Source organism: Astyanax mexicanus, chromosome 14 (genome assembly GCF_023375975.1).
Source record: "Astyanax mexicanus isolate ESR-SI-001 chromosome 14, AstMex3_surface, whole genome shotgun sequence".
NCBI lineage: Eukaryota > Metazoa > Chordata > Actinopteri > Characiformes > Acestrorhamphidae > Astyanax > Astyanax mexicanus.
Genome location: NC_064421.1, coordinates 21,613,905 through 21,640,898, shown reverse-complemented (window position 1 = coordinate 21,640,898; position 26,994 = coordinate 21,613,905). Strand labels below are relative to the sequence as shown.

The window sequence follows — 26,994 nt, the reverse complement described above, 5'->3', positions numbered from 1 at the left end:
CTGAAGTGCTTTAATGAATAGAAAATATTTTTTTAATAATCACACAAACACAAACACATGACACCACAGTGACAAAACTGTAAATTAGTTTTTTTATTGAAACAAGGTCATCGCTGGAAATGAACAAATTTGTGAGTACCAGGGAAGAGGTTGACAGAATGCTCCCTTCAGCTACACACTTTTGTGCAGGTGATTCAAAGAGGTACTACTGCCAGAGGCAAACACTGAGAGGAACAACAAGAAAAATGTGGATAAATACCACATTAAAAACCAGCAGCACGACAAAGAGACTCTATCAAACATCCAATGAGTATCAGGATTATATCTGGATAAGGTTTATAAAGCCATATAAAAATTCAGGTGTAAATGCACACATAATGCATTTAAAACAGACATTTAATTAATATAAATCTGATTCCTCAAATCACTTCAGGAGGTGATCTAAGCCTTGCTACAGCAGGGTGACTGCATGGGTCTCTTCAAGTTGCATGAATTCGACTACTGAAACACCTCCCCATGCATTAGGGCATGTGATGTGTAATGGAAAACCACAACCATCTTTAGCACAGCGCAGGAAGAGGCTCAACATCTGACTAACTGGAGATGTGTTTTACTGCCAAGTAGTAATGCATGTACCGTAGTTAAAGTATCATTATCAGGATACAATCCAGAAACTAATCACTTGAAGTGACCTGGTGTAAATAGGCTTAATCCTATCAGAAGGGAACAGTCACCATATATACTAGAATATGAAAAAAACTGTATTAGTTTAGTAGGAACTAGTATAAGCAGGTTACTTCCTTATATAAATACCACTTAACTGTTCCTGTATAACAATCCACATTTTTGTCCATTGATCTTAAAATATGAGAATATCTGAAACAGTGGTTCATTCAGAGGACTCAGATAGAAGAACATTTTTGAGACGCACTGAAAAATGCAGTTTACAGTTGTTGTGTGTTGCCTGTATGGCTGGGTGCTATGGCATGGGAGAGGGATGCTAGTAGTACTACACTCTCCACTCCATAAAAGAAACACTTCCCACAATAACTCCAACAACTTGCAACACTCACACAGTCAAAGAAAATCATCCACAAAGTCTGACTGCATGCCCCTCTGCCACCAGCTTCTGTACTCGTATCCGTATCTTCAAACCGCAAAAGGAGCTGCCAAGCCTTCAAATAACTCTCAAACTCTCAATTATATGAACTTCACTGTGGAACAATTCAAACAAACAATGATATCAAACTCCCACAAGTTAAACTCACAGTAGGTTAAACAATCTTAACAGTCATATTTCAGGACCTGTCACTATTACAGTAAATACTTTTTCTTTAAAAAGACAATCTCTGAATAACGACAAACCAGCAACCCCTCCACTTTCCCTCCATGTCTTAACAATAGTGAGCAACCACACCAACTAATGAGAAATGAGAAATGGGAGGGCAAAGTGATTAAAAAAAAAAAGAAAAGCAAAAAAATAAAAGGCTACACTTACACAATAACAGGAAACAACCCCACATCATATATATGAAATCATCTTTCCACATTAGTGGGAATCAAAATAATCAAAACCACTGAAAGGACTAGATATGAAGAAAACAAAACCAGAAAAATAAATAAAAACAAAAAGAGGGAAAAAAAGAAGACGAAAAAATAAGGTTGACCACTCCCTCTCCAGAAATGGCATGCGAAAAAATAAAAGAAAAACAAAACAAAACAACCAAACCAAAAAAAAAAAAAAAAGTTATTTTAGTGTTTTTTTTATAGCATAAAATCAAGACTGGTTCTGAAAGTGAAGACAGAGAGGATCTTCAAAAAGCACTTTCCTATTAAAAGACATAAAAATAAAACCTGGTTGCTCAAGAAGACACACCTTAAACCACTCCAAACAAAGTACATCCCTGAACCCATGCCACACACAGTACCTAACCTGGTGTGTGTTTTTTGTTGTTTGTTTTAGCTGGGGAGCATTAGCAACAAATCGTCTTACCCTGTCTCAACATTTGTCTCAACAACGTTTTCCACAGTTCTTTCCATTCTTCGTCTTTATTTGGTCATGGAATCTCAGAGCTGACAATACTGTGCACAATCAGGTGAGAGACAAGCGGGAGGAGAAGGGTTAAGAGAAAAATGACAAAGCTTTGCCGTGGCAGGACAACATTAAGGTGCATACTCAGCCAGGCTACAGAAGACTGCAGGTATTCATGAACAAGAGGAAAGATGAGCACGGTCACAAAACCTGTTGGAGGGGAAAAGAGAGACTAAAAATATACATACATATATAATAAAACTGAACAATCTTTGGATGCCAAAAGCCTCAAACACATTCAATAGGCAATTATGTGGCATTATGCTGTATTAAATGCCTACTGTGAATGCTGCTCTTTTCAAAAGATTTTACCAGACAAACCACTTTTATTCCCCCCCCACATAAAAACATCTCCTCAGTGAAAAATTAAAAATCCTGCAAATCTTAAGTATTCAAACGTGGCATCAAGAACAGCCACAGTAGCTCATCTTTCTCTCTCCCTCTCTCTCTCTTTCGCTCTGTGTCTCTCAGATGACAGCTGTTTTTATTCAAGGTATTTAAACATGTAGAAAAAGAATATACACAAGGAAACATCTCCTATCCTGAGGTGTAGATGAGATATTCCCAATATGGGAAAGGAAGGGGTATCTCTGTGGGTAGATGAACACTCCAAGGACCCCTCAAGGCTCCATTTTACTGTCCTCCTCTGCGTGTTTCTGCATGTGACCATGCATCGCCTACAAAGGTCAGAGAAAAACACACTGTGTTAAATGGGAATTTTAGATTTTGAATACATGTAGCAGTTTTAAAAAGGTAACTTTACATCATTGCTCAAAACCACCACCCTAATCTAAAAATATATAGATTTGTATGAGGAGGTAGTTTAACCTGACCCAGGGATATCTAAGGGCTTACAGTAGGGGTGTATGATTACGCTGTCAGTTTCCTGAAATTAATATAAAACTATAAAAAATATTCTACATTTTTTTTAGCCACTAAGCTGTGCTCATTTTTCCCAGGTTAAGAAGTATTGTGGTGTGTTCATTATTAAGCTCTACTTTACTCCATCTCCAACCTAGTTGTCACATGAGCACAGTCTGAACCATGAAGAGCTACTTTAACATCTTTTGACATGTTTATAAAGAAAAGTCATATCACAATAACAACTAAAATATGATTAGTTAAATGTCCTGCTATGCAAACAGAAACATATCTGAAATTTTAACATTTTATTTTATTCTAAGTGATTCTGCACAGTTTATATCAATCCATTCATCCTAAAAACACCCCAAGATTCACAGCACTGATAGGACCGTGACTGTATGCTCTCTATATGCTTGAACAAGGGCTGCTCTGGTACCTGTTTGGAGCCATTGCGAGATGTGAAGAAGGCATCGCAGTTCCTCCAGCGGCACTTGAGTGTCTGTTGTGTAGGACTGGTGTGGTCATTGAGCAGGTGCTGTTGCAGGTGCTCCATTACACCAAAGATCAACGAGCAGCCGTGCCACTGTAGAAGATGCACAATACAACAGGCTGTGTGACTGCATTAGTAGTAAATCGTTTTGCTTAATTAATTGCATTGCATTTGTTTTGAGCACATGTTTAGATATTTGTTATGTGGTCCATTGACTTACCCAGCACCGGTAGTTCTGGATGAGGTTCAGCCGTACAGCCTGCACACTACCATTGTAACAGCCTGTGTAGATCTGCAGCAGAGGAAAATATATGAATGTAGAATATAATGTTATAATATTATGGCTTCAATAATACTGTAACGATTACAATGACACAATGTGTGCATATATTCCTCTTCTGCTAGTGTGGTTTGATCATGAGTTACCATTCATTTTAAATCTGCTTAGATTTGTTTTTTAAAGGGGGCATATTGCCCTTAAACCACATCATTCTGTAATATATTGTTAAATGGGAAAAAAGGACCATGCTTTAGAGAAAACTCACCATGCTCTTGTGGATGATCATACACATCACCATGTCTGAATGTCCACCATACACCTGCAACCTGTCGTGGGACTGTGGCAAACATCAAAATAAAGGAAGTGCTTAAACAATATTTACTAATAAATTACAGCAGCACTTTCAATTCACTGTAATACTGTAAGATGTTTTATATACTAGACATGACTTCCTGCATTCTTACCTGCAGTTCATATACCCGGACCAGCTTGTCAAGACACGCTGTGACCATCACCTTCCCCAGTATGGCAACCACAGTGACAGCGTGGCTATGGCCCTTATAGATCCTCACCAGCTCACCTGTCTGTAAGTTGCACACACAGACATCAGTGATAGAATGCATCCATTTCCAAACATATATATATATATATATATATATATATATATATATATATATATATATATATATATATAAAAAAAAATATTTTGTGAAATACAATAGGTCTCTCTGAGTTGTATGAGTTTTATATGCAGCCTCCGTTCGCACCGCAGCATTCATAACATTTCTTTCGGAGCGACGCTAAGAGCCTGAGGTTAAGCAAAATTTAAAGTTAACTTTACCTAGCACTCAGTGCTATATCTTTATAACTAAGGCTGTATCTCTGAAAACATTTTGTTCTTTGAGTTTTAGAGCTGTAAAATTGACTGTGGGGGAAGGCAGGTAGGCATTCTCTGCTGCAGTACTCTTAGCCAATCAGAGGCGTTATGTTTGCATGAATGATTATTCATGAGCAAGAGCCGAAATCCTGTCTTTCTTCAGAGACCAGTAATTCAGTGAAATAAGGCAGGGCTAAATAGAAACACCCGAGCACTTTTTTTTTTTCACAAAAAACAGCTCATATGGCATTCATTCATACTAGAGACCACAACTAGACAGTTTAAAATGAATGAAAAAATGATGGAATGAGAACTTTAAAAGAAGATATTGGATACTCACATGTATATTATGTGCATGGACAGATTGGTCACTGGATCCACTAAACACCAGATCATTTACCACCTGCAGACAGGAAATACAGAAGATATTGGGGCCCAATAATTTAACATTAGTCTTTTATTCACAATTTTAAAATTGCTTAACACTGCTAAAAAGCGTTGCCATAACCATGCTATAAACACATTTCCTCTAATAGAAATGCTAAATGCAAACCTAAAGCCATGCCAAACATAGTAGCATCTGTCCTGACAGTAAATGGAAATGACAGCATACACTGTTTTATTAATGGATATAATGGGAGCTCACAGCAGCTTATAACATCTAACACTGTTATGTCAGTGTTACAATGCAGAGCAGAGTTTGATTAAAATGTGACAATGAAAAACATACATTCAATACATTTAATTTACGTACCTTCATGCAGAGCACAGTTTTGGTGTGGCCCTCCAGAGTGCGGAGCAGCAGGCCACTCTTGGCATCCCTCACACTGATGGTGCTGTCATAGGAGCCGACGAGTAGCACATGCCGAGCACCCTCCTGTGCTGTGGCCAAACAGCTCACTGCCCGTGGACCATGGCACTCAAACACATCTAACTGTTTATTGTTCTAAAGGAGGAGTAGGGAAGATACAGCACAATTGTTTCAGTAGATGGTTACAAGATTACTTCCATTATTGAAGCTAAAGTCTTGACCTTTTTTTCTTATCCAAAAAGATTGAGAAGGCTGCATCTCTACCTTAAGGCTGAAGGTGACCACAGAGCCATTGGCCAGGCCAGCATACAGCACTTTCCAGCGGTTGTGGAGGCAAAGCACTCGATCAGGGAGACTGAGCTGCTGAACACACTCCCGTGACTGAGAAAGACAAAACAAAACTGTCAAGCTAAAGGACTTAGTTCAGAGATGTTCCCTAGTTGAACAAGCACATCATAAAATAGACTGTACTTCAAGAGTCCCTGCAAACTTTCATTATACAGTATTTGCATTCCACTTTTTACATTAATCCTTCTTTGTAACACAAATATGGGATAATATAAATAATACAATTGTAAGTCAATCTACATAAGAGCACCTAGCAAAATTCCATTATTGTAAGTGTCAGTTTGAGGAGCATTCAAAGATAAGACCACCAGGACACACCTTGATATTATAGCAGCGGATGGTCTGGTCACTGGATCCGGAGTACAGGCGCTGCGGTAAACCAGGCCCTGACGTGACCAGCAGGCAGTTTACCTTACTACTGTGGCCCTCGAACACAGCTACACACTTACGACTCTAAAAGACACAAGAAAAAACACAGCAATGAGTAATCTAGTTAGCCTAGGAGGTGAAATTCAATAGTTATCACTGTTAGGATGCTGAAGTTTGTATTTCTGTCTGTACTATATTTCTATAAGTGGTGCAAAAACACATACAATATATGGACAAAAGTATGAAAACAGTTTTTCAGTTTTTTTTTTTTTTTTTTTTTTTTAATTAGTGTATTGTAAAAACAGTTTACCCAGCTTTGGTTAAGGTAAAAGGCCCTACTGATCAGGGAAGAATTTCTATTTGATTTTGAAAAATGTCTTTGAACCGAATTAATGTATCCCCAACTCATCTCAAAAATGGAGCACAACTATTCCAGAAAACACAGTTCCACTGCTTCAGAGATCAATGCTGATATATTTAAATAACAAATTCCTCTAATGTTGGCCTTTAAGCAGCAACAGTAAAATGAAGTAAATACATTCAAGATTAGATTTATCTTTAGATTTAGTATAGCCCTACTAAGGTAAATTAATGCCTAAAACAGACCTGCTGATGTAAAAATGTTATGCTTTATTGGTATGTCTGCTAGGATATTAAAACGTGTTAAGTGTTGCAGTTTTGTAAAGGCTTTTTTTCAAAGCCTATTTCCAAAGCACTGTGTGCCTTATAAAGAACACGAAAAAGTAATGCGAAAAAGTGAGGCTTACCACCAGGCTGAACGCTCGTACTGTGCGGTCTCCTGAGCAGGTGAACAGCAGACCATTATGAATCTGCATACCATTCACTGCTTCCTGATGGCCCTCAAACGAGCCCTCAGTAGGCAGCTCCTCCTCTCCTGGGTCTGAAGATGCATCTGATACAGGCACACAAAAACACACATTCACATTAAGAGGCTGTGTGCACATCAGCCTATCTTAAAAAAATACTTCTAACCACAAGTAATTTTTGGATAGCCATTTAATACTTCCTCTTTTTTAGCAATTCAAACCCTCATAAGGAGCACCATGAGAGTTTTATGCAAAATGACGCTATACGTTCATCATGGTCTGTAATATCAGTGTCTCCTCCGAGAAGCAGTGCAAGCCATGCCTGATCTAGGAAAATACCAGCCTCTAAGAATGGCTTGCCCATAAAAAGTAATTAAGGGAGTTGAACTATTTTCGTCTGTTGAAAGTGCGAGCGTTCTAATTTTGGCTGGCTGAGATAGCCTCAATTGAGTCTGCCCTACAGAGGTTACATAGAGCACAAGTGAACATACACACTACAAGAAAATTGTGCATCTACTTTAACTGATTTGATTGCCATATGTTTCTAAGCAGTTAAATATATATATAATGCACCATGTTGTTTGAATAAATAAAATAAATATATAAAAAATGTAAACAATTCAATATTTCAACAATCCAGATGCGTTAAAATCTTAAAGTATTTGTGAAGCACCTACCTGAGGATGCTTTGGACGCAGTCATTACCTTTTTCCCACTACAAAGACAAAAAGGAGATATTTTAGGAAAAACAATCCACATTTCTGGACTATGGAAATCACTAAAGAAATCCCCCCCCAAAAATCCATACAGCTTAAAAACGTATCTTGAATATCAGGCAATGAGAAAGACTGACAAGCACATTACAGGCTTGTTCACACCAAGTATTAATTGTGGACAAAAAAACATGCAATTTTCAATTTAATGGAATCATCACATAAAAATCACTAAAGCCCACTTTCTTTAAGCGTTTTGTTTGTCATATAAGCATTTGCATTCTGCTATGAAGACAATGAGCTGTTCTGCTGCCATTATGATTCTATTTTGGGTGGTCTGCAACCATGACAATTAAATGCATCCAACAATGCATCAAAGAGAGCACCGTCAATCTTTTTAAAACTTGGTGTAAACCACTAATATCTGTGCATTCGTTTTCTCACCCTTAGATGAGAAAATCAGACTTTGTGTGAAAAGCCTTTTTTTTTTAACAACGCTTTGAACTACAGCTACCACACAAAAAGGATTCTTATTCACAACCACCAACCTTTCACTGCTCTTGACTGCACTGCTGGTGTCAATTTCACTGGTGGATGTGACCTCATTGCAGGCAAGCTTCTGGGCTCTTCTTTTCTGAGCAACAGGTTTTTTGGCAGCTTGAGCAGGGCTCACATCCTCGGGAACCCCCTCGTCTGGGTCAGAAGACTCCAGATTGACCACTTCACTGGGTACAGCTTGAGGGAGCTCCACCATCTCCAGTTCTGAAGAGTCTGTGTCCTGTGCCTCCTTCCCTGCAGGGGTTGGTGTTGGTTCCTTGGTCTGCGGAGGATCAGGGGCTTCTGAAACTTCCATATTTTCCTCTTTTTCCTCAGCAGCAGCACGAGGAGAGGAAGAAGAAGAGGAGCCGCTGGGCCGCCGGCGGGAGCGGAGCTTGCGGACAGGCCGTGCAGGCTGATCAGTGTCCAGTTCTGAGTCACTGATGTCGGGCTGCTCGCTTGCCTGAGCCTTCTTCAGTAATTTTTTCTTCTTCAGCTTCCTTACACGCTTTCCTGCCTTGGGTTCTGGAACAGCAGAAGCTGGGGCCGGCTTGGAGAAGAGGGGGTTTATGGGAATGTTCGCAGTAGCAGGGGGGCAGGATGGGTCTAGGACTGACTCTTCTGTGGTCCGGCATTTTCGAGATGCGGTGTTCAAATACATGCCTACCTCTTCCTCAGCACGTTCCATATCCTTCCGACTTATTTTGACCATAAGACTGCGCTGGGAAGCAATGCCTTTTGCAAACAGAAGAAAAAAAAACATTAGCCACTGAAAGCTAGTGTACAGAGGGAATGCACATCCACCCACTGAGTTGCAAAATAACAGCCCGAGTGCTTAGTGTGACTGACATGCAAACACAAAATGGGGAAAAAGCTGTTGTGTGACTGAAAAAAAAATGGAGCCATCCTTTAACAGACTACAGAAAGCTAAAGTCTTTTTATATGTCTTTGTGCTTGAATGCTTTAAAACACCCAGTTTGTCTCATCAGTTAGTTTATTAATTAGATTAAGGACGGTGATGGCTCAGCAGTTAGAGCACAGGGCCATCAATGAAAAGGCTGCAGGTTCAATACTCTGGCTCTGCAAGCTGCCACTCTTGGGCCCTTAAGCAAGGCCTTAAGGGAATGTGACATCAACTGCATAATATTAATTGCACCTGTCACAGTGTTGCAGACCTGCCAATCTTGAAAGTATTTCATGAACTTAAACTTAAACATGAATGGTATTAACCACCACAATATTCTGTGATTCTATGATAATTAAAATCAGGATTCAATTTTTTTATAGCTTGTAGTACCCTGTATTTATGAAAGGGAGACATTAATAGTGTAGTGTGGATTAGGCCTGGCACAATAGATTGATTTTTTCACTATATTAAAATACCTTAGGGTAGTTCTGATGCTTTAAAAAAGTGTGAATGGCTGTGAACACACTCACAATAGACAAACTTGGTAAAATGTGAGGTCGAATGATCCGCATACAAGCATACTAGGAGATCAAAATGTATGCATGTTATTCAAAATGCATACGTGTTGGCAGGTCTTGTTTTTAAAGCAGAAGGATTCATCTTCATTCTGCTACTTATAGGTTAGTGAGTAAGTTTGAGCTATAAATCAGGTCTAGTAAGCAAAAATTATGTTTTTGTGAGATAGAACTTGGTTTACCTAAACTAACAGGCCTCTCCTCGCCTGTCTCAGTCACTGCAGCAGGTACTTGCTCTGGTGTAGTGCTATGGGGGCCAAGAATGGGGCTGTCTGTGGCCTCTCGTTCTTGAGTGAGGGCGACAGGCGATACACGTTCCTGTTTAATAACAACAGGAGCAGGACTGGTGGTAGGCGATGGAATGAGGAGAGATGAAGAAGCTGCTGGGCTGCTGTTGTGAGCAACATGTTCGGGCAGGGCGGAAAAAGATGAAGGCGCGGTCGGTGTAGTAGATAAGTTCTCATCACAGCTCCTCATGGTCTGTGGAAGCTCAGAATGACCTGAAATGTAAAAAGAAAAAGTTTTGTTTCAGTAGCATCTCACCTTTAGAGGCTACACAATACGCAGCCTGTTAAAAAAAATCATTTATACACAAATTTTATACCTTGCAGCCCTTGCAGGATCTCTATACGCTTGGTTCTCAAGGAACCCATTTCTGTGGTTACCTGAAACGTACAGACAGTTTTAAAAATGAAAACTGACCAGATTTCCAAATCTTGCAGACATATTGTAATTTGAAGTGTTGAACTTTCACAAGATCTAACCTGCTGTTTGACCATCAGCAGACGCTGCACCTCCATATATGCGGCCTGCAAGGCAGCCCGGGCCTGGATTAAACTGTTGTCAACCGCCTGCAAAGAACTGTTCAGCTCCTCCTCGCGCAGAGAGACGGCCAGCAACTCGTCCAACTGAGAGCGTTCTGAACAGTAACAAAATATGTTATATTACATTATATAAACAAACCATCTGAATTGAGCAATCTGAGCTAAAACTTGTCATACCTTTCTTAGGTTTGATCTTTAGCCTCTTGTTTTTCCTTTCTGAATTAGGAATTTCAGGAGACACAACATCCTGATGTTAAGACAAAACAAGGGAACTTAATTAGGTTTTGATTAGGTAACATGCTAAAACAAAACTACAATTACAATAAAAACTGATTTAGTAATAGCTTTGCTTTGTTTAAAATTTAATTTAATTTAATAGACTCTCACATTATAACAACAAAAGACTAGTCCAAACAAGTATGACCTCCATTATCAAAACAATAGGTGTTGATAATGGGTGTCAATCAGAATTTTCTGATTTAGCAGAACTACTGGCTTGTATATGTAGGGTAACACTGGATTGAAACCCTAGAGATTAGTGGTCACAATGATAATGCCTGATGCAAACGCTTATTATATATAGTGTCAGCCTTTCAGTATTAATATTACAGCATGAATGCTGCTAAACCACTTACCCCTACTGCTCTGCGTTTCTTCCCTCCACTCTGCCAGTCATTTAGTTCAGTTCCTGACATACAACTACTGTCTCCATCAACAGGCTCTGGATCAAGGATGGGAACACTTGCGCTTGTTGTTGCCCTCTGTGCTTTAGCTTGGGCTAGGCCCTCATTTTCCCCCTGAGCTTCACAATCCTCCTCTAAGAGCGACTGAATAGACTGGGGCGTCAGCTTGGAGCTGGGTCTTGAATGCTTGTCAGATATCTCCATCTCTGGTTCTTCGACTTTGAGAAGAGAACGGGAGGCAGCAGTGCCATCAGTGACTACATTGCTTTCAGACATACTCCGCGTGCGAGAAGGTACTCGTGTTGTGTCAAATTCAATCAGAGAGTCCCATTGGAATCCTTCAGAGAGAGGGACGTCATCCTCCTCCATGTGGCTCGGGCCTTCTGGCTCATTAGGCACCATCTCTATGCCAAACCTGAATAAAGAGAATGAGAATGCCAAATTTTGGGGGATTAAATGCATTACATAATTTGTTCTAACACTACTTACATATAAGTCTATGTCTATAGCTATGTCTACAACTAGTTGTTTTAGTGTCATCTTTGCGGAGGTGGTTGTACTTGTGTGTATTAAAGTATCCATTATCATGGGATGTCTTACCTCGGCTGGCCCTTGCCTTGTTCTTGTTTCTTGCGATGAACCTCCTGGTACATTTGGTCCCAGTTGACATTTCTCCTGTTCGCGGTGGAGCTGATGAGCTGCCGCAGTGTAGGCTTAAGGCCTGGGTCCTTCTCACTCTCACTTTTCCGTGTACCACTCAAGTTCCTAATGCGTCTGGCGATGTTCAGGTTGGGCTCGTGGGCAACTGCCTTGGCTTTTGTGCCAATGTGCCGATTCAGGTCCCGCTTAAGACAGGCAGGTAGGGCTAGTTTGCTTAATGGTGGCACCGAGCCTCCAGCTGCAGACTGCAGTGTGTGCCCGCTGCGAGCGCCTTCACTGTCAGAGCCCAAGCCTTCGTCCACTGCCTGCATCAGCTGATCTTGTACAACGTCACAATTTCTTTCTACACACTCGTCCTCATCCTCTATGGTGGATGTGCTGACCTGCAGAGACTGCAGGGAGTGGCTGGCATCATTTGACGAGGAGCCAGACTGCCCTGCCACTGCTGGTCTGAGGGAGTCCCGTGTTTTGTAGCGGTCAATCTCTTTCCCTCTTCCACTGTGTTTTTCTATTTTTTTCTTGCCCGCACCTTGTACTTTTGATTTGTTAAGCTCTGAACTCTCTACCTGCAGATCTTCCTCGATACGCAGACTAGTTTCAAGGCAATCCTCTGAGGCCGACTTTTCCTCCGAGCCCCTTCTGACAAGCAACGTCTCCTTGGCTTTGCGCAGCATTTTAGACAGCAGGCGTTCTTGCTCTGCACTGGTGGAGAAATCTTGTTGCGACTGGGAGTCTGACTTTTGACTGGAGTGAGAATGCTTTGAAGCTTTAGAGCTAACAGAGTCTTGACTGGTCGCTGGAGAAAGATTGGTCTCAAAACCAGGGTTAGTAGAGCCCCCTTTTTCGGAATGTTTAGTGGGCCGCTCGGATCTGGGTGATAATGAAGAGCGCACAGATGCCTGACTGACCGTGAGAATTTTCCCATTGCTTTCGGTGTTCTTAGTAGGGATTGTACTTTGCCTTTGCAGCTGCTGTGATTCATTCTGCAATTTAGAGGCCCCATGTGGACCACTGCGAAGATCTGTCTGGGAATGCGCTGCCAGGCTCTGGCTGCTTGTGTTCAAATCTACACCCACACCCTTTTCAGGACATTCAATATGCGACTTCTCTGAGGAACACTGTGCATCATTTTGAGGCAAAGGATCTCCAAGCTTGCCTGGAGGATATGGTGCCCAGCGGTAGGTCTTGTCTAACTTGGGACCTTTATCTTTGCCACAATCATTCTCTCCAGCAGACCCTTTCTTATTTTGGTGGCCCTTTTTCTGGCTCTCAAAGTTGTTGATTGGCTTCTGGTAGAATTGTTTCTTTGAGTGTGTTCCATGGTGTGGTGGCTGCATGTTACCACCAAAATCTTTGGAGCGCTGCCAGTTAAAGGCGTTGTTTCTTTCAAAATTCCCTTGATTGACTTCTTGACCAGGCCAGGGCTGCTGGTTTCTCTGGTGGGGAGGGTAGCCCCCGTAGGTGCCCTGTCTGCCTCCCCAGAGGTTTCCACGATTGTGCAGGCTCCCCCCACGGCCATTTATGGATCCCCATCTTTGTAGATCAGGAGGTCCTTCAGCATGCCATGTGGCACTTCTATTCTGCCAGCTGTTCCAGTTGCCACAGTCAGGATTGGGCCCTCTCCGTGGTTCCTGCCAGTTCATGTCTACCCTGTTTCTGGGTGACTGTGGAAAGTTGGGTTGCATTCGGCCACGGAAGCCACCCTGCTGGTGCCTCCACGGACTCTGACCTGACCACTGCTCCTTCAAATCCTGCCACTTCTGTATTGTCACCTGTTCATCCCTGACTCTCCTTGTTGCAACTTCCTCTTGCCTGTAGAAGTATAAAATGTAGACGACAGTGGATAAATAAAATGGTCAAATGTGTGAATACATGCATTAATAAAATACTCCACCATAAACAGAAATCCTAACAGCTTAAAATAAAAAATAACACTGTAAACAGGTTCTGCAGATAAAAATGAGACACTGCCTTAACTGACCCTCAGAGGTCAGGTCTCAAGGGATCTTTGCAGGAGGATAAAGTTCCGCACGTGACAGCAGAACAACAGCTGTGAGGCAACTTTTGCCCGACAGCCATACACAACTTGTGGCACTGCTTCAATACACTGATTCACTTCTCAGTTACATATTTTCGATTTGGCTGTTAGACATCTTTCAAGAGATTTTCACCTGTCAACAAAGTTAAGATGTTATACAGTATCTCAGGAAAGTGAAGTTACACAGTCTGCTAGTTGGGTGTGCAGACTATCAAATTTTTAACTGCATAAACAGGTTAGGAACAGTCTAGAGTCTTTCATCATCAGCTGTAGCAAGCAAGTAACAAATAATTAGAAACTTATAAGACCGGGTTATGCAGGACCTGTCAGCTCCAAGTTAGCCAGAAGATAGGGCGAGAGAGTGCCAGTGAGAAGCAATGGCTGTATTAAAATGTATGTCATTGACAGAGCCAAGAAAAATGGAGCAGAGTGCAATATTTTGCTTTGCAGCTTACAGTATTTTGCTGCAATGCAGATATTCAGTGACACAGCAGAATTCTAAAGGCAGAACCTTGTAACGCAGCAGGATGGCTCACATTTAGGCTGAAATTTCATAAAACTCTCTGAGCACAAAAATGTATTACAACAATCTCTATCTTTTTATTTGGTGGACCAGATACTATCCACTGTAATTAGCCACAGGAAGGTCAGCCTAAGGAAAAGAAAATACAGCCAAAAATTCTTCATATCCCTGAGAATTAACCACGCCTGGTTATAGTGGGAATGTCAGCACCCAGTGTGTTAAGCAGTAAGAGCATAGTGTGAAGAGAAACACAGTTCAAATGAACAGTCGTGGCTGTTTTAGGCTTCCTGATACATGACTCCAGCTTGTAGCCCAGTTTAATATAGACCTGACTGCATGTAGCTAAGGGCAAAAGGAAACAGGGAAAATAACATTTGAAAAGAGTGTTGCATGTTTATTTTGGTTATTAAGGTGAATACTGACATGTCTAATTAACAGTCTATATACACGTAGGTAGTCTTTACTATTAGGCTTACAGAGAGAGTTTAAAGATTAAAGGGAAACTATCACTACTATTACTTTTAGTACATGAAAATTTGAGTGGCCACCACATGACAGAGAGCCAAAGAAAAAAAATGTTATGTGAAACACCCTACAGACATTTAACTGATGTGATAAAAAGTGCAATATAACATAAATAAACTTCAACAATAATGCACTGCATGTAGAAAAGGTAGTGTTCAACAGCCACATTGCAGGACATGCTATGTCTTGTGTAATGTCATTTACATTTGGTATGTTAATACAAAATGCCTGTTAACATTTCTGGAACATATATTGTGCTAAAATATATATTGCGCTAAATTATATTTTTGTCATTTGGAGAAAAAAATATGCTACTACTATAATAATAATAATAATAATAATAATAATAATAATAATAATAATAAAATAAGTTAAACATAATTACATCCTTTTAACGATCCATAACCATTTTAATATAAAACTATTCAGACATTACAATTGGAAATGTTTACATATCCTAAATAAATAAAACATAAATAAAAGAAAACTCCTGTTGTTCTACAGAGATACAAACTAGCTTATTTTTGTTAATGAGCTTCTTGTTTTATGAAAACATTGGGCAGTACTGAAGTCAGCTAAAATTATGTCCAAGTTATGTCCAAATATTGTATGATCAATAATATTGTAAGACAAATATTGTGATTATTACAGGCCTATGCAAGCCATCTTCCCAATATAAATCCTTAAAACAAACATTGGAAAAGCGTTATTATCATGTTGGAACTTCTGGTAAAATCTTGTGATCTCTTGAAATACTGTAATATATGTGCAGCCTTACTTCCAACATATGCACATAAGAAAACAAGGAAAAAATATGTGGGCAGAAAATGTAAGAAAAATACAAATTTATCAAAGCACGAACTGTAAAAGCCAAAATATGTACAAAAGAACAAACCAAAAAACAAAAAAGCTCCCTTACCTGATAAATTCCTTGCGTTTTTCGATAAGCTCAACCATCTCCTTGTCAAAGTACACCTCATCTTGGTCTGTCATGGAGGTCTGCCGCTGGTGGGCCTCCACACGCTGTTTGTGCACAGGGCTGGAGATGTGATCGGCATATTCGGTCAGACTCGCCACCGTCACCCCGCAGACTCTGCATTCGTGTCCACAATCCCTGGGGAGAAGTGGGGACAGGGGCCGCTCAATGGTACCTTCAGGCATGACTTTATCAAAAAACGTAAAAAAATAAAAAGGTATCAACTTTTAAGTTGATATTGTTGATTAAGGCCTTTGCTTTCGCTGTCTGCAAAGCCTGAGACAAAAGCACAGCCTTTGTTCTTTCTTCTTGTATCAACTCAAAAAAATGGAGTGAGGTAACTCAAACTCCAAAGTTAAAATGGAAACAAAAAAAAACGAAAAATGAAAAACAAAGCGATAAAAAAAATATTTCAAATGATCAGGAGGCAAACTGACTTAATTTCATGCAGAGAAAAAAAACAAAAAGTCTCAAAAAAACTCAAAAATAAAAACAGCTGGATCTTCCTGATCTTGTGGAGGGTTCCGGGGGCTTTGTTTTAGGCTTGGAGCGGCGCGGGATAAGGTGGTGGCGGCCCTGGCAGACGGCGGTGGGCCTGTGGCATGGTGTCTCACCACTTGTGCCCCACAAACAGAGCCTGGAGGCAGGAGCCCTCTCAGTGGCAGCCCAGCCCTAGCGTGCTGTCCTGATGGTGTCTGCTGCGCTCTGCGGCGAACACTAGGCAAGCAGCCTGCTTTCGTCTGTAGAGCTGCACCCCCCTGCCCTCACCCCTCTCCCTCCCTCATTCCTCACTGCTCACTTTCTACAGAGCCGTATCAGGGTGGGACTCGCCCTGGCGTTTGCTGTAATATGAGCTCCAGACAGCTGCCTGTAGCAAACCCCCCCTGCCTGAGTGACTCTCCTTGAATGCCAGGCACATGAGCTGATGAACAGAGCTGCCTTACAGACAGATAAACTACATCTCTAAAAACTGTGCCATGGCACAGTTCCCAAATACAGTGAACAGCCTGAGAACTGTTTACATATTCACAGGTTCTCTGCTTGTCAAATTTCTTTTAGCTTTGTATGTAGAAAGGTTTGCTGCATTCGAAACTGAAAAAGAATTGTACAATTATTTATATTGTGATGTAAAATTTTCCGAAAATGCTGACATGATTAACATATGGTTCATATAACAATATTACCAAGCTTTATAACTGAAGACCAGAGCCAACATAATACACACACTATATCAAACAGCAAATCTTACCCTGTCTAACCAGTACAGTGTCATTGATATGTTATCAACAGCCAGTGTTTAATCCAGCTCAGAAAAACAGTTAGCATCACCAGTCCAGCTGTTAACATTGTGGCTAAACCAATTTTGTAGGCTTTATATTAAGAGACACAAGTCCTCAGACCAGATTGTATTATTGATATTGATTGATATTAAATGACAACCCAGTTTTATTATTTTGACTGGCAAATGTTCCAGATCCAAATATGGCCTACTATCTAAATTCTGTTAACAATTGCATTTTAAATTGAAGCATTTAAATAATGTATAATCTCTAAAAAAACTTATTTTATGTTTGAGTGTCTACTAAAAAAGTATTAGGAAAATCTATGAGAATAAAGGTACATCAAATTATGTAAGAGACGTTCCCTACAGGGCGCTGATCCATTGCATTGGTCAATCCATTGTGTTCAAACCGAGCCGAAAGAGCAGAACACTATAGGCTGTAGGCTCTTTTGGAATTATATTGCATTAATAAAAATTAAGAAACATATGATGATACATTCTGCCCATATCGTCTAGCCCTAATACCAATCTATATAAAAAATGTTCAAATATGTGTATATATTCTACACAGTTCAAATGCTGCACTCAGTCAAACAAGTAAATAAAATTTTAACAGTCACGTTCACAAAGCAACAAAGGCAAAGTCATGTCCTCTATGCTTCGGTTGCAGGATCATTGCAGTATCATATTCTTCTGAACTGAATTTCTTGCTTCCGCCACCTCATTCTCACTTTCTACATACCAGTGGTCCACATAATTGTCACATGAGAAACCCAGTTGCTCTGTGCTGGCCCTGCCTGTTGTTTCCAATGTCCCTATATATATGCCCTGGCTATGGCAGCTGCCTTAACTCATCCCTTCAAAGGCTGAAGGGAGCATGTGCCCAAAAACGCACGTGCCCTTCATCAGTCATTCTCAACTATAACATGCACTTAGTCAAATGCCATCAAGTGTCGAGAGTTCAAGAATTTCACTTGCAAACATAACCCACAAAAACAATACTGCACCATTGCATATATAATAAAAAACATAACTGGACTTTTGGTCTTATAATTTCCACAAAATACATTTAACTATGTCAGTGAAAATGGGGGGAAAAAACAAAAAAAACTATTCCCTACAACACAAGGAAACTTTCTGACTCATAGCAGATATACACCACATGGACAAAAGTAATGGGAGTACATGTGTCTACTATACAGTGGAAAGATCCTAGAGTATCAATATTGGGACTGAATTGCATTCAGCCAAAGAGTATTAACAACTGACCCCACTCCCAACATCCTCCCAAAAGTATTGGATGGTGCTTCATCATTCCATAAAGTGATTGTGTAGCTGCTATTTTAAGGTACACTTGCTACGAAAAGATGCTTTAAAATAAAATGCAAAATTGAATCCAAAGGTACATGTAATCAAAAAACAACCAAAAACTAAACAACAAAAATGTTAAATAATAAATAGGTGAAGCTCTGAAAACACCAGGACCTATCCTTTGATATGTTTTTTTAACGTACTGACCAAGCTTACTGCAGAACTACATATTTCATGCAGAAATGTGCGAAATTTCAGGAGATAAAAATCTACAAGCGGTTACTTACCGGCCTTTCAGATTCTCCAGTTCTCGATGATGCAGCATACTTCTCATATGCTCATCCATCTCCTAAAAAATAACACACAAGTTTAATGCAAACTTAAATAATGAGCAGCACAGTGACTGACCTGTGCTTTAGCCCTACAATTAAAGACAAGCAAACTTATAAAAACACAAGGACACTATCGAAAACACACTTAGCCTTTCCCTTTTAAATAAAATGCTGTAAAGCATAGCTGTAATTCTAATCACCAAAAAGGCTTCATGTGCTGCAGTAAAGTATGTCTGATTATCTGCTAGACGGGTTATATAGTTGGTAATACAACACATATCATGACACACAGGTTATAATTAATTATACTGCGATTTATATCATTTTTGTCAGAATTGATAAAAACAATATTTACCTGTCTGGAACTGTAGACGCTATCACACAGGATACACGTACGTTTTTTCTCCATCTTGGATGATGGCCCCATTTTTTAGACCCTAGCAAATGTGTGTGCCATATCTGAAGAGAAAATAAACTGTTCATTACTTACAGCATATTTACAGCACATACAGAGAGTAACACAACCGACTAGCAAAGAGAAGACATTGTTCTACAACTACAGTAATTATCATAATGTTCAAAGGTATTAATAATTATCACTCTTTCAATTAAACTGTTACATTATAGTGCTGCTACTAGCCAATGCTACGTGGTACTGCAATAAATTGGCAGCCCTGTCTTCAAAGAAATTATTAACCAAAACAGGATTAGCTCCAAGAAAACATGGTACTGGGCAAATTCGCAGAAAAGACCATTTTAACTCACATGCTGGCGCAGCAATCAACAGAGCCAATTTATCTGCCTAATTATACAGCAACACATGTATTAGGGGTCAGCCAACTCTCTCACATTAGAATACATAGCAATGGCAGCACTTGAAGCTGGCAGAGTTAAACTGGTTCTCCATACGAAGGGAAAGAGGTCACTGTTCTAAACGTCACTGTGGTCTAAATACCATGGGAGAGAGTGCACGGTGGTCATTTGGCTAAAAGCAGCCTGCTGAGGGGGCTAGGCTCAGACTCCAGCACAACCAAGACACTGATCATCTGGTCAAGTTCAATGTCCCAGAGAGAACTGTTCTGGAAAGCTTCCTGTACTCCAGGTCACACGGTGCCTGTTACAGCTTAAATAAAAATACCCAATCCTTCACGTACCACATGGCCTCCGATATAAAAGATTAATGTTGCCTGTATTCCAATTACTGGCAGATGTTACTTTTATCAAAACATAAAATATCTGGTAATCCACTTTAGAATAAGAATTAACAGCTTATATAATAATAAAATAACGTGCTGTATGGCAAACATTACAACTTTATTCAGACTAGGACTTCAGAAAGATTTAGAACATATTTTTTATTAAGGTAAAACATCAAAACATATTCCAAACAGGTCAGAACCAAAATAAAACAATACTACTTCTGATTGCTGAGAGAGACTGAGCTGATATTGGTTTTTCAAAGATAGCTATAACATTGCTTAGTTCTCTGTGCAACAAAACGTTTGAAAAAAGAACATAATTATGTCCTGTCCTGTGATGTTCTTAGGATGTTCAGTAGGTTAGTTATATGCTACTTAGGAACTTCATGGGTTAAAGTAGTAGTAAAGGACAGTGAGTGAGTGCTGTAAGGAATTTTACACAGTTTTTTAAGGGCCTGTGACACATATTTCACCATATGCTCTTTTGGGTTAAGAAAGAATAACATAACAGTTACATTGCTACATTGAGACACATTCTATAGCTGTTCTGATGGCATGACAGCTAACAAACTAACCTGTTAATAAAGCACACAAATACATTTTTAAATACTCTACCAGAGAAAACACTATGTAGGAAATAATCCATACCTGGAGTTCTTATCAGAAAACTCAGGGCAGCCCAAACTCCCCGGTGTTAATGCTAACTAGCTTTACTGCAAAAAAAGTGATACTGGCATAAAGTTATCCAAAAGCAGTGTGTAAAACTGGTGGAGGAAAACATGGCATGATGCATTAAACTGTGATTAACAACCAGGGTTATTCCACCAAATATTGATTTCTGAACTCTTAAAACTTTATAATTACGAACTTGTTTTCTTTGCATTATTTATGGTTTGAAGCCTCTGCATATTTTTTTGCTATTTCAGCTATTTCCCATTTTCTGCAAATAAATGCTCTAAATTACTATTTTTATTTGAATTTGTTCAGGAATGTCGAAAGCGGTTTATAAAATAAAACAACAATGTTAATTTTACTCAAACATATAACGTTACCTATAAATAGCAACATCAGAGAAACTGATTCAGACACTAACGTGGTCTCTTTTTTCCAGAACGGTGTAGTGAAATCAGCTGTGAAGTTAAACAGAAAGTCGTCTATCTCAGAAAACAAATTTATCCAACTCAGTGATTCATTGTCTTTTGATTGAGGAGTAAACTTCTGCTCTTCTAATAAACTTTAAGTCGCATGATATGAACAGAATGCAGCACTAGTGACGGCTGGTTTCTGCTCAAATCTGAAATCCTTTGATTTATTAGCACACTGGTGCTGCACTAAATAAGATGGTATAACTGATTAATAATTCGGAGATTATCTAAGCCCAGCTCTAAATCGGTTGTCCGCCAGTTACAGTTACCGCTAGCTAGGCTAGTTACGCTAGCTAAGCTAGCAGTCAGGCTAACAGAACACATACCTGGTTAAACTGTGCTTTACCACTTACACGATTAAAAACTGAGAATAAAATCAGGTCTAATGTAACCCGGTCTGACCCACAGAACGGCTCATGCACAGTGTTAATACTGTAAGAGTGATTAAACAGGGCGGGACAGGCTGTGAACCGCGCGAGACTCTTTTGCTCTTAAGCTAACGTTCAGTAAAGCAGTTCACAGGCTAAAGCACAGCTATGGCTATAGCTACCATTAGCCAAACAAACCCAGCAACAGACTCAGAAACGCCGCTGCAGCTAATAATGCTATACATGTACCTCTTAATTTAAGTGGAGTTTATTTCGTCTAAATTTCCCAGTGCTGTTGCATTTTATTAGTTTTAAAGTTCCTTACTTGTGGTTAACGGTGTAACATGCGCCGAGCTGTGAAGCTAAAAACCGCAAATCTCTGTTGAAAATGGCCACCACAGGACACATTTCAAAATAAAAGTCTCTAATATCTAGTCTACATCTATAACAAACTATTTATATTTGTACACAACTTAAAATAAAATAATATAATATAATTTCTAGACATGTTAACTCAAATGTTTGATTATTGATTTTGACACAACTTGCCATTAATCACAATTATAAATTCTCACATTTAAAAATAGTTAACTTTTTTTTTTAATGAATGCAAGAACTCCACACTGTATTTCCACACAGTATTTCACCTTAATAGGTAAAAGGTTTATTCGTTTCTTCCAATAATGTTCTAATAAAAATACCTTAAAAACACTGATATTTAACAAAATATAAAACAAGAACAAGAAACACATTTTGATGTCATTTTAATAAAATTTTGTTGCCCTAATAATCTGAGAAAGAAAAAAAATCAGCTGCCATGTTGAGATCAGTGTTACATTTCATTTGCAAGTCACTCATCACTATGATTGCACACTTTGTCCCTTTTATATATATTTTATGAGTAGTGAACAGCATGTTATAGAATGTCAGTAGTAATATTGCACTGGAAATTAAAATAAGACTGATGTAACAAAAATGTAAAGCAGAATAATTAAAAAAACTGCTGAAATCCATTCTAAAATGATAAAACAGATCAGTCTTTCAAAGTTAAAATTAGTTTGTTTATCAACTGCTTGAAATTAATAAACATATCTTAGTCAGTGAACAAATTCATTTTAGCTGATCTGGTTCATTTCCCTATTTCTAGCCCTTGTGTGTCTTTTGCGAATTTTGATCATCCACTTTATACTAAGCTTGGCAAAGTCAGCTGCTTTAAAAAGAGCCATGAAGACACCACACAGAATGGCTATGGTATTCCAGGGGTTTGCTGTGATGATCTGTTGAGAAAAAGAAAACAGCTATATTAGATATCATTTTTTCTATAATGCTGTATAGTGTCAGATTTTATTTAGCTTATCAGGAACAAAGCAAACTGTCAGAAGGAAACTTCTTAGAGAATTACTTAAAGGTTAAATAAAAGCCTTGTTTCACTGCGGAAAACAGCAGGGAAGGTTTTCTTCTATAAAGCTGTACTGATTAAATTATTATTTTGAGCTGCAATAAGCAAATGTATTTTGTAGAATGAGAAACGGTTCTTCAAAGAAATAAATACAATCTTGAAAAAAAAAAACTTACATCTTTGACTTGTTGTATAAATGGATCCCGCCATTGAAACACAACAAAGAAGAGCTCATTGGTTCGCTCTTGTACAGGCCTCCTGTCATTGTACTTCACAACACTGGACTGTAAAATAACATTATGGATTAGCTCTAGAATTGGAAACACTGCTTATTGATACTTAAATTAAAAACATCCACCTACCTCTTGTCTGAATTCTACAGATTCATTTCCTCTTCCAGATGTCCTGACCAAAGACATTTTGACCCAGGTACGAAACCCACCAGAGAACGTCCACATGGAGTAATTTCTTTCGCAGTCTTTCATAAATGCTGACTTGTCTGAACTGATAGAAAGAAAACATTTGTAGTGTGTTACTATTTAATGTTTTAACTGTAATCAACCCATAATGCCTAAAATATATATATACACCTTTTAGTCATATCGCTGAATTGGGCAAACAACATGTAGCTGATGGCACTGAAGTCCTCCTCTGTTTCATTTTGACTGAACTGGAGGAATACCAGTTCTCGGTTACGAACATCTGTTGGACCCTCAACCACCAAGACCCGCTTTAAAAACACAAAATTTATATATTACACATTTAAATCAGCAATTATTGCACTCAAAGCTTTGTGTTTTTCAAGGCAACCCAATATTATTTTATACAACACAGATATAGATAATGTATACAAAAAGTTGAATCACAAGATCAGTTTAGACTTGTCAAAACCACATTTTTAACATTCACTTCCAGCAGAAACTGAGCAGTACTGTTGTTTCAAGCCCCCAAGCCTTTTAATTACAATAGTTATGGGATTTGTCACATGCTGGTTGATACATTAGACAGGACCAGACATGTCTAAGTCTGCAATACACTTCCCAGTACTGCAACCAAGGAGCCAATCAAAACAAAAGAACACATCGAGAAGTATCTGGTTACAGAGGTGTGGGTGATTTACTGTGCACAAATAAGATTAAAAATCAGGGACAATTACTGTGTCCTGTGTACTGTGAAATTTAAACCATTTAATCATCAATTTCTCCTTTTTTTGGAGAAATCAGTTATTTACTTTACTATTGTAAGTTTTCTTTATTGCTAGTGCTTAAATAAATTAAAATAAATAAATATATATTTTTAATAAATTAGTTATTTGTCGGAAGTACTAATGTCTTGTGTCATGTCAGTGATACAAAGTCACTCTGTGGGCCAGTTAACCTTGTTGGAGTGGGTACCCTGATCTATATAAAAATATTGAAAATATATTGCTTCTAATCTCCCTTAAAAAAATTAAATATCCTAAAAAAAGAAGCACTTGTACATTGAATAAATAGTGAACTTTTGCATAGTACTGCAAAGCACTTACTCTTGTATGGTTGGAATATGGGTCATTATAGGTGACTTCCTCTATTACACATTCATTCTCCTTCATCTGGTGAGTTGATAAACCCGGTGGGATATAGTCATGATAATGGTGCTCACAGCTTAATAACTTAGCTTTCCCAGGATACAGTGCAATTCCTACAAAAAGGAAAAAATAAGATAACCGTCTGATATGAACACTACACAACCAAGGCAATAAAGCACAAAGCTACTGCTTTCCATTACATGATATAACATTTATCAACTTACAAATAATGATGTACATAGGCAACAGAGTTCTCATACTGAACTCACCTGGGGGAGCAAACTCCTCGACCTCTTTGTAGGACACAGACATTACAGGATGGTTGAGCTTCTCCAGGAAGTCAGAAATGGTTTGGTAGGCCAAAAACGCAGCCACTGTACTTAACGTAAGGTAGATAAGAACAAGAATGAAGGTAAAGACGTTCTTCACACAAGCTTTATTGAAGGCAGTTGGCATTTGACTGTTTTCCATGATATCCTCATCTGAAATAAAATCAAATTTGACATTAGGAAAAATTGTTCATCACCACAATTGCACCACAGCTGCACCAATAGATGTGCAAGTACGAGAGAAAATCCTGTAGTGCATGCGTAAAGGCAAAAAGACGCATGAATTTCAATTAGACTTTTCACATTCATGTCTCATACCCATGGATGGGATACATCATCAAAAACAAAATCTGAAAAAAGTGCAAACCTGGTAAGACACTGCAGTTGGCTTCATCTTGATCTTTGGTAGAATCTGTATTATGCTGATAGGATGCAGGTACTCGAACACAGTCCTCATCACTGAACTGCAATATAAAACATCACAGGTATTGGCATTGCATGTTATACATGGTTTAGCTATTAAACAACATGTTTGGAATAAAAAAGGTAAGTTACTGTTTATGTTTTAAACTAGTTTTAAAACTATCATGATTAAAATGCATCCATGTTCAGTGTAATAGTAATGCATGTTTTATATGACCATTGTTTTGAATGTCCATGCTGTTTATAAATACAAACACAATATGGGATCAATGTTACAGTTTCCCAAAGAGTGATTAAGCCTAGTATTGGACTGAACTGCGCTTTGAGGGGAGATTTCCCACTTAAAATGTATTTAAATAATTATTAAAATTTTAAATTTTAGTGTAGGACTGTCAGGGAAACCTGCTAATAGTCCAGTTAGTGAGTCGGTCAGCTGCTATCACATGACCAGACAGGGCACCACATGCATTAACTATTAAAATGCACAGCATTAGTTTATCTAATCTAAACTAGTCTCTGACTTCTACAATCAGCAATTGTAGATGATAAAAGGCAGATTATCGTATTTACACGTCTAGCTTTTTGTCAACTAACCAAGACGTGTCTATTACTTAACGTTACCTCTTGGTAGCACCGAGGCGCGTCTTTCCGTAGCATTGTGTCCCAGAGGGCCGTGTGGGCGCTCTCCTCCCGTTACTGCCAACTTACTCAACCTCGTGAAACAGCCATCAGAACTGCCGTAGCGTTAATTCTCCACTGAGGATCCATAAGATTAGAGTAACAGACCGAGTTAACTATAGCTATAAGATGTAGAGGAGGAAGAGCTCGCCTTGAGGAGTTAAAACCGGGTGTAGTGACATCACCACACCGGGTCTGGGATTAGTACTGAATAGGAAGGCTGTAACAGTTAGCTGGCGAGACGAGACTGTTCAAACTTTAAGATGACTAGAAAAAATAAAATAAATAAATTTAAACATAGCTAACATGACACGCAGTTCTCATTAACTCATGTAACTAACTTACTGTACTGAGTATTAGTTATCTTAACGTTACATATAATATTACTAACCTAGCTTAGTTAATTACGTTAACTAAAGCAGGCGTATTTAGCATAGCAACAAATTCTTATTAGTTAACTTTTACTGTCTTTACAAAAAAAACAACAACACTAGCATTGTTAAATAATTAATTAACCCGCCACTAAAACTATTAAAACTGTATTTAAAACTTTAAATGTTGTTTTAAAACTGTGCTTTTATATAAACAGTTAAACTAACGGGTATCGACGAACCAGATCCGGTGTTCTGTCGAATTTTCCTACCCATCGATACATGCTTCCCAAAGGTACTGCGCATGCGCCGACCTACACAATTTAATTATTTCTCGAGTTTTATGTATAATTACTCGGGTTTAGGGGGGTTTATATGCATTAAACGACCTGGACGCACTGTCATTGCACAAAAGTGTAAATGGAAACTAAAAATTACACTTATTATCATAAATAAATACAAAAGCAGTTTGTAATGAGCTATATTTACTATAACTTTGCCATGGTACAATGAATTATGCAATCCAAATCTAATAACGTACATCTACTGGAATATCACTGGGTACATGCCCTAAAATAGTGCTTCTTTTGTATTTTTACAGTTAAATATACATTGGGGCAGCACGGTTCGACAAGGTAGCAGAATTCGATCACGAGCCCTGGGGTGTATCT

General features: G+C 38.8%; 2 protein-coding genes across 3 annotated transcripts; both read right to left on the bottom strand.

Annotated features, from left to right (window-relative positions):
- Positions 1-78: 78 nt before the first annotated feature.
- On the bottom strand, positions 79-21,959 carry znf106a (zinc finger protein 106a). Of its 2 annotated transcripts, none has more exons than XM_049464012.1 (22): positions 21,882-21,959; positions 19,200-19,303; positions 18,800-18,861; positions 15,863-16,057; positions 11,798-13,669; positions 11,150-11,612; positions 10,692-10,761; positions 10,455-10,609; positions 10,295-10,355; positions 9,873-10,190; positions 8,220-8,943; positions 7,636-7,673; positions 6,899-7,044; positions 6,081-6,215; positions 5,679-5,795; positions 5,358-5,549; positions 4,944-5,006; positions 4,191-4,310; positions 3,992-4,063; positions 3,667-3,738; positions 3,393-3,539; positions 79-2,769 (listed from the first exon to the last, which is right to left on the bottom strand). In XM_049464012.1, the coding sequence occupies exons 2-22, from the start codon at positions 19,269-19,271 to the stop codon at positions 2,713-2,715; spliced, it is 5,151 nt and encodes a 1,716-aa protein (XP_049319969.1). In that variant the 5' UTR covers positions 19,272-19,303; positions 21,882-21,959; the 3' UTR covers positions 79-2,712. The 2 variants fall into 2 exon arrangements, with proteins under 2 accessions (XP_049319969.1, XP_049319970.1); XM_049464013.1 differs by lacking the exon at positions 21,882-21,959 and adding an exon at positions 21,806-21,875.
- A 344-nt stretch (positions 21,960-22,303) lies between these two features.
- pacc1 (proton activated chloride channel 1) lies at positions 22,304-26,571 on the bottom strand. Its single transcript, XM_049464164.1, has 8 exons — positions 25,896-26,571; positions 25,219-25,315; positions 24,792-25,004; positions 24,481-24,635; positions 23,546-23,685; positions 23,318-23,459; positions 23,132-23,239; positions 22,304-22,833 (listed from the first exon to the last, which is right to left on the bottom strand). The coding sequence occupies exons 1-8, from the start codon at positions 25,929-25,931 to the stop codon at positions 22,672-22,674; spliced, it is 1,053 nt and encodes a 350-aa protein (XP_049320121.1). The 5' UTR covers positions 25,932-26,571; the 3' UTR covers positions 22,304-22,671.
- Between the last annotated feature and the right edge of the window lie 423 nt (positions 26,572-26,994).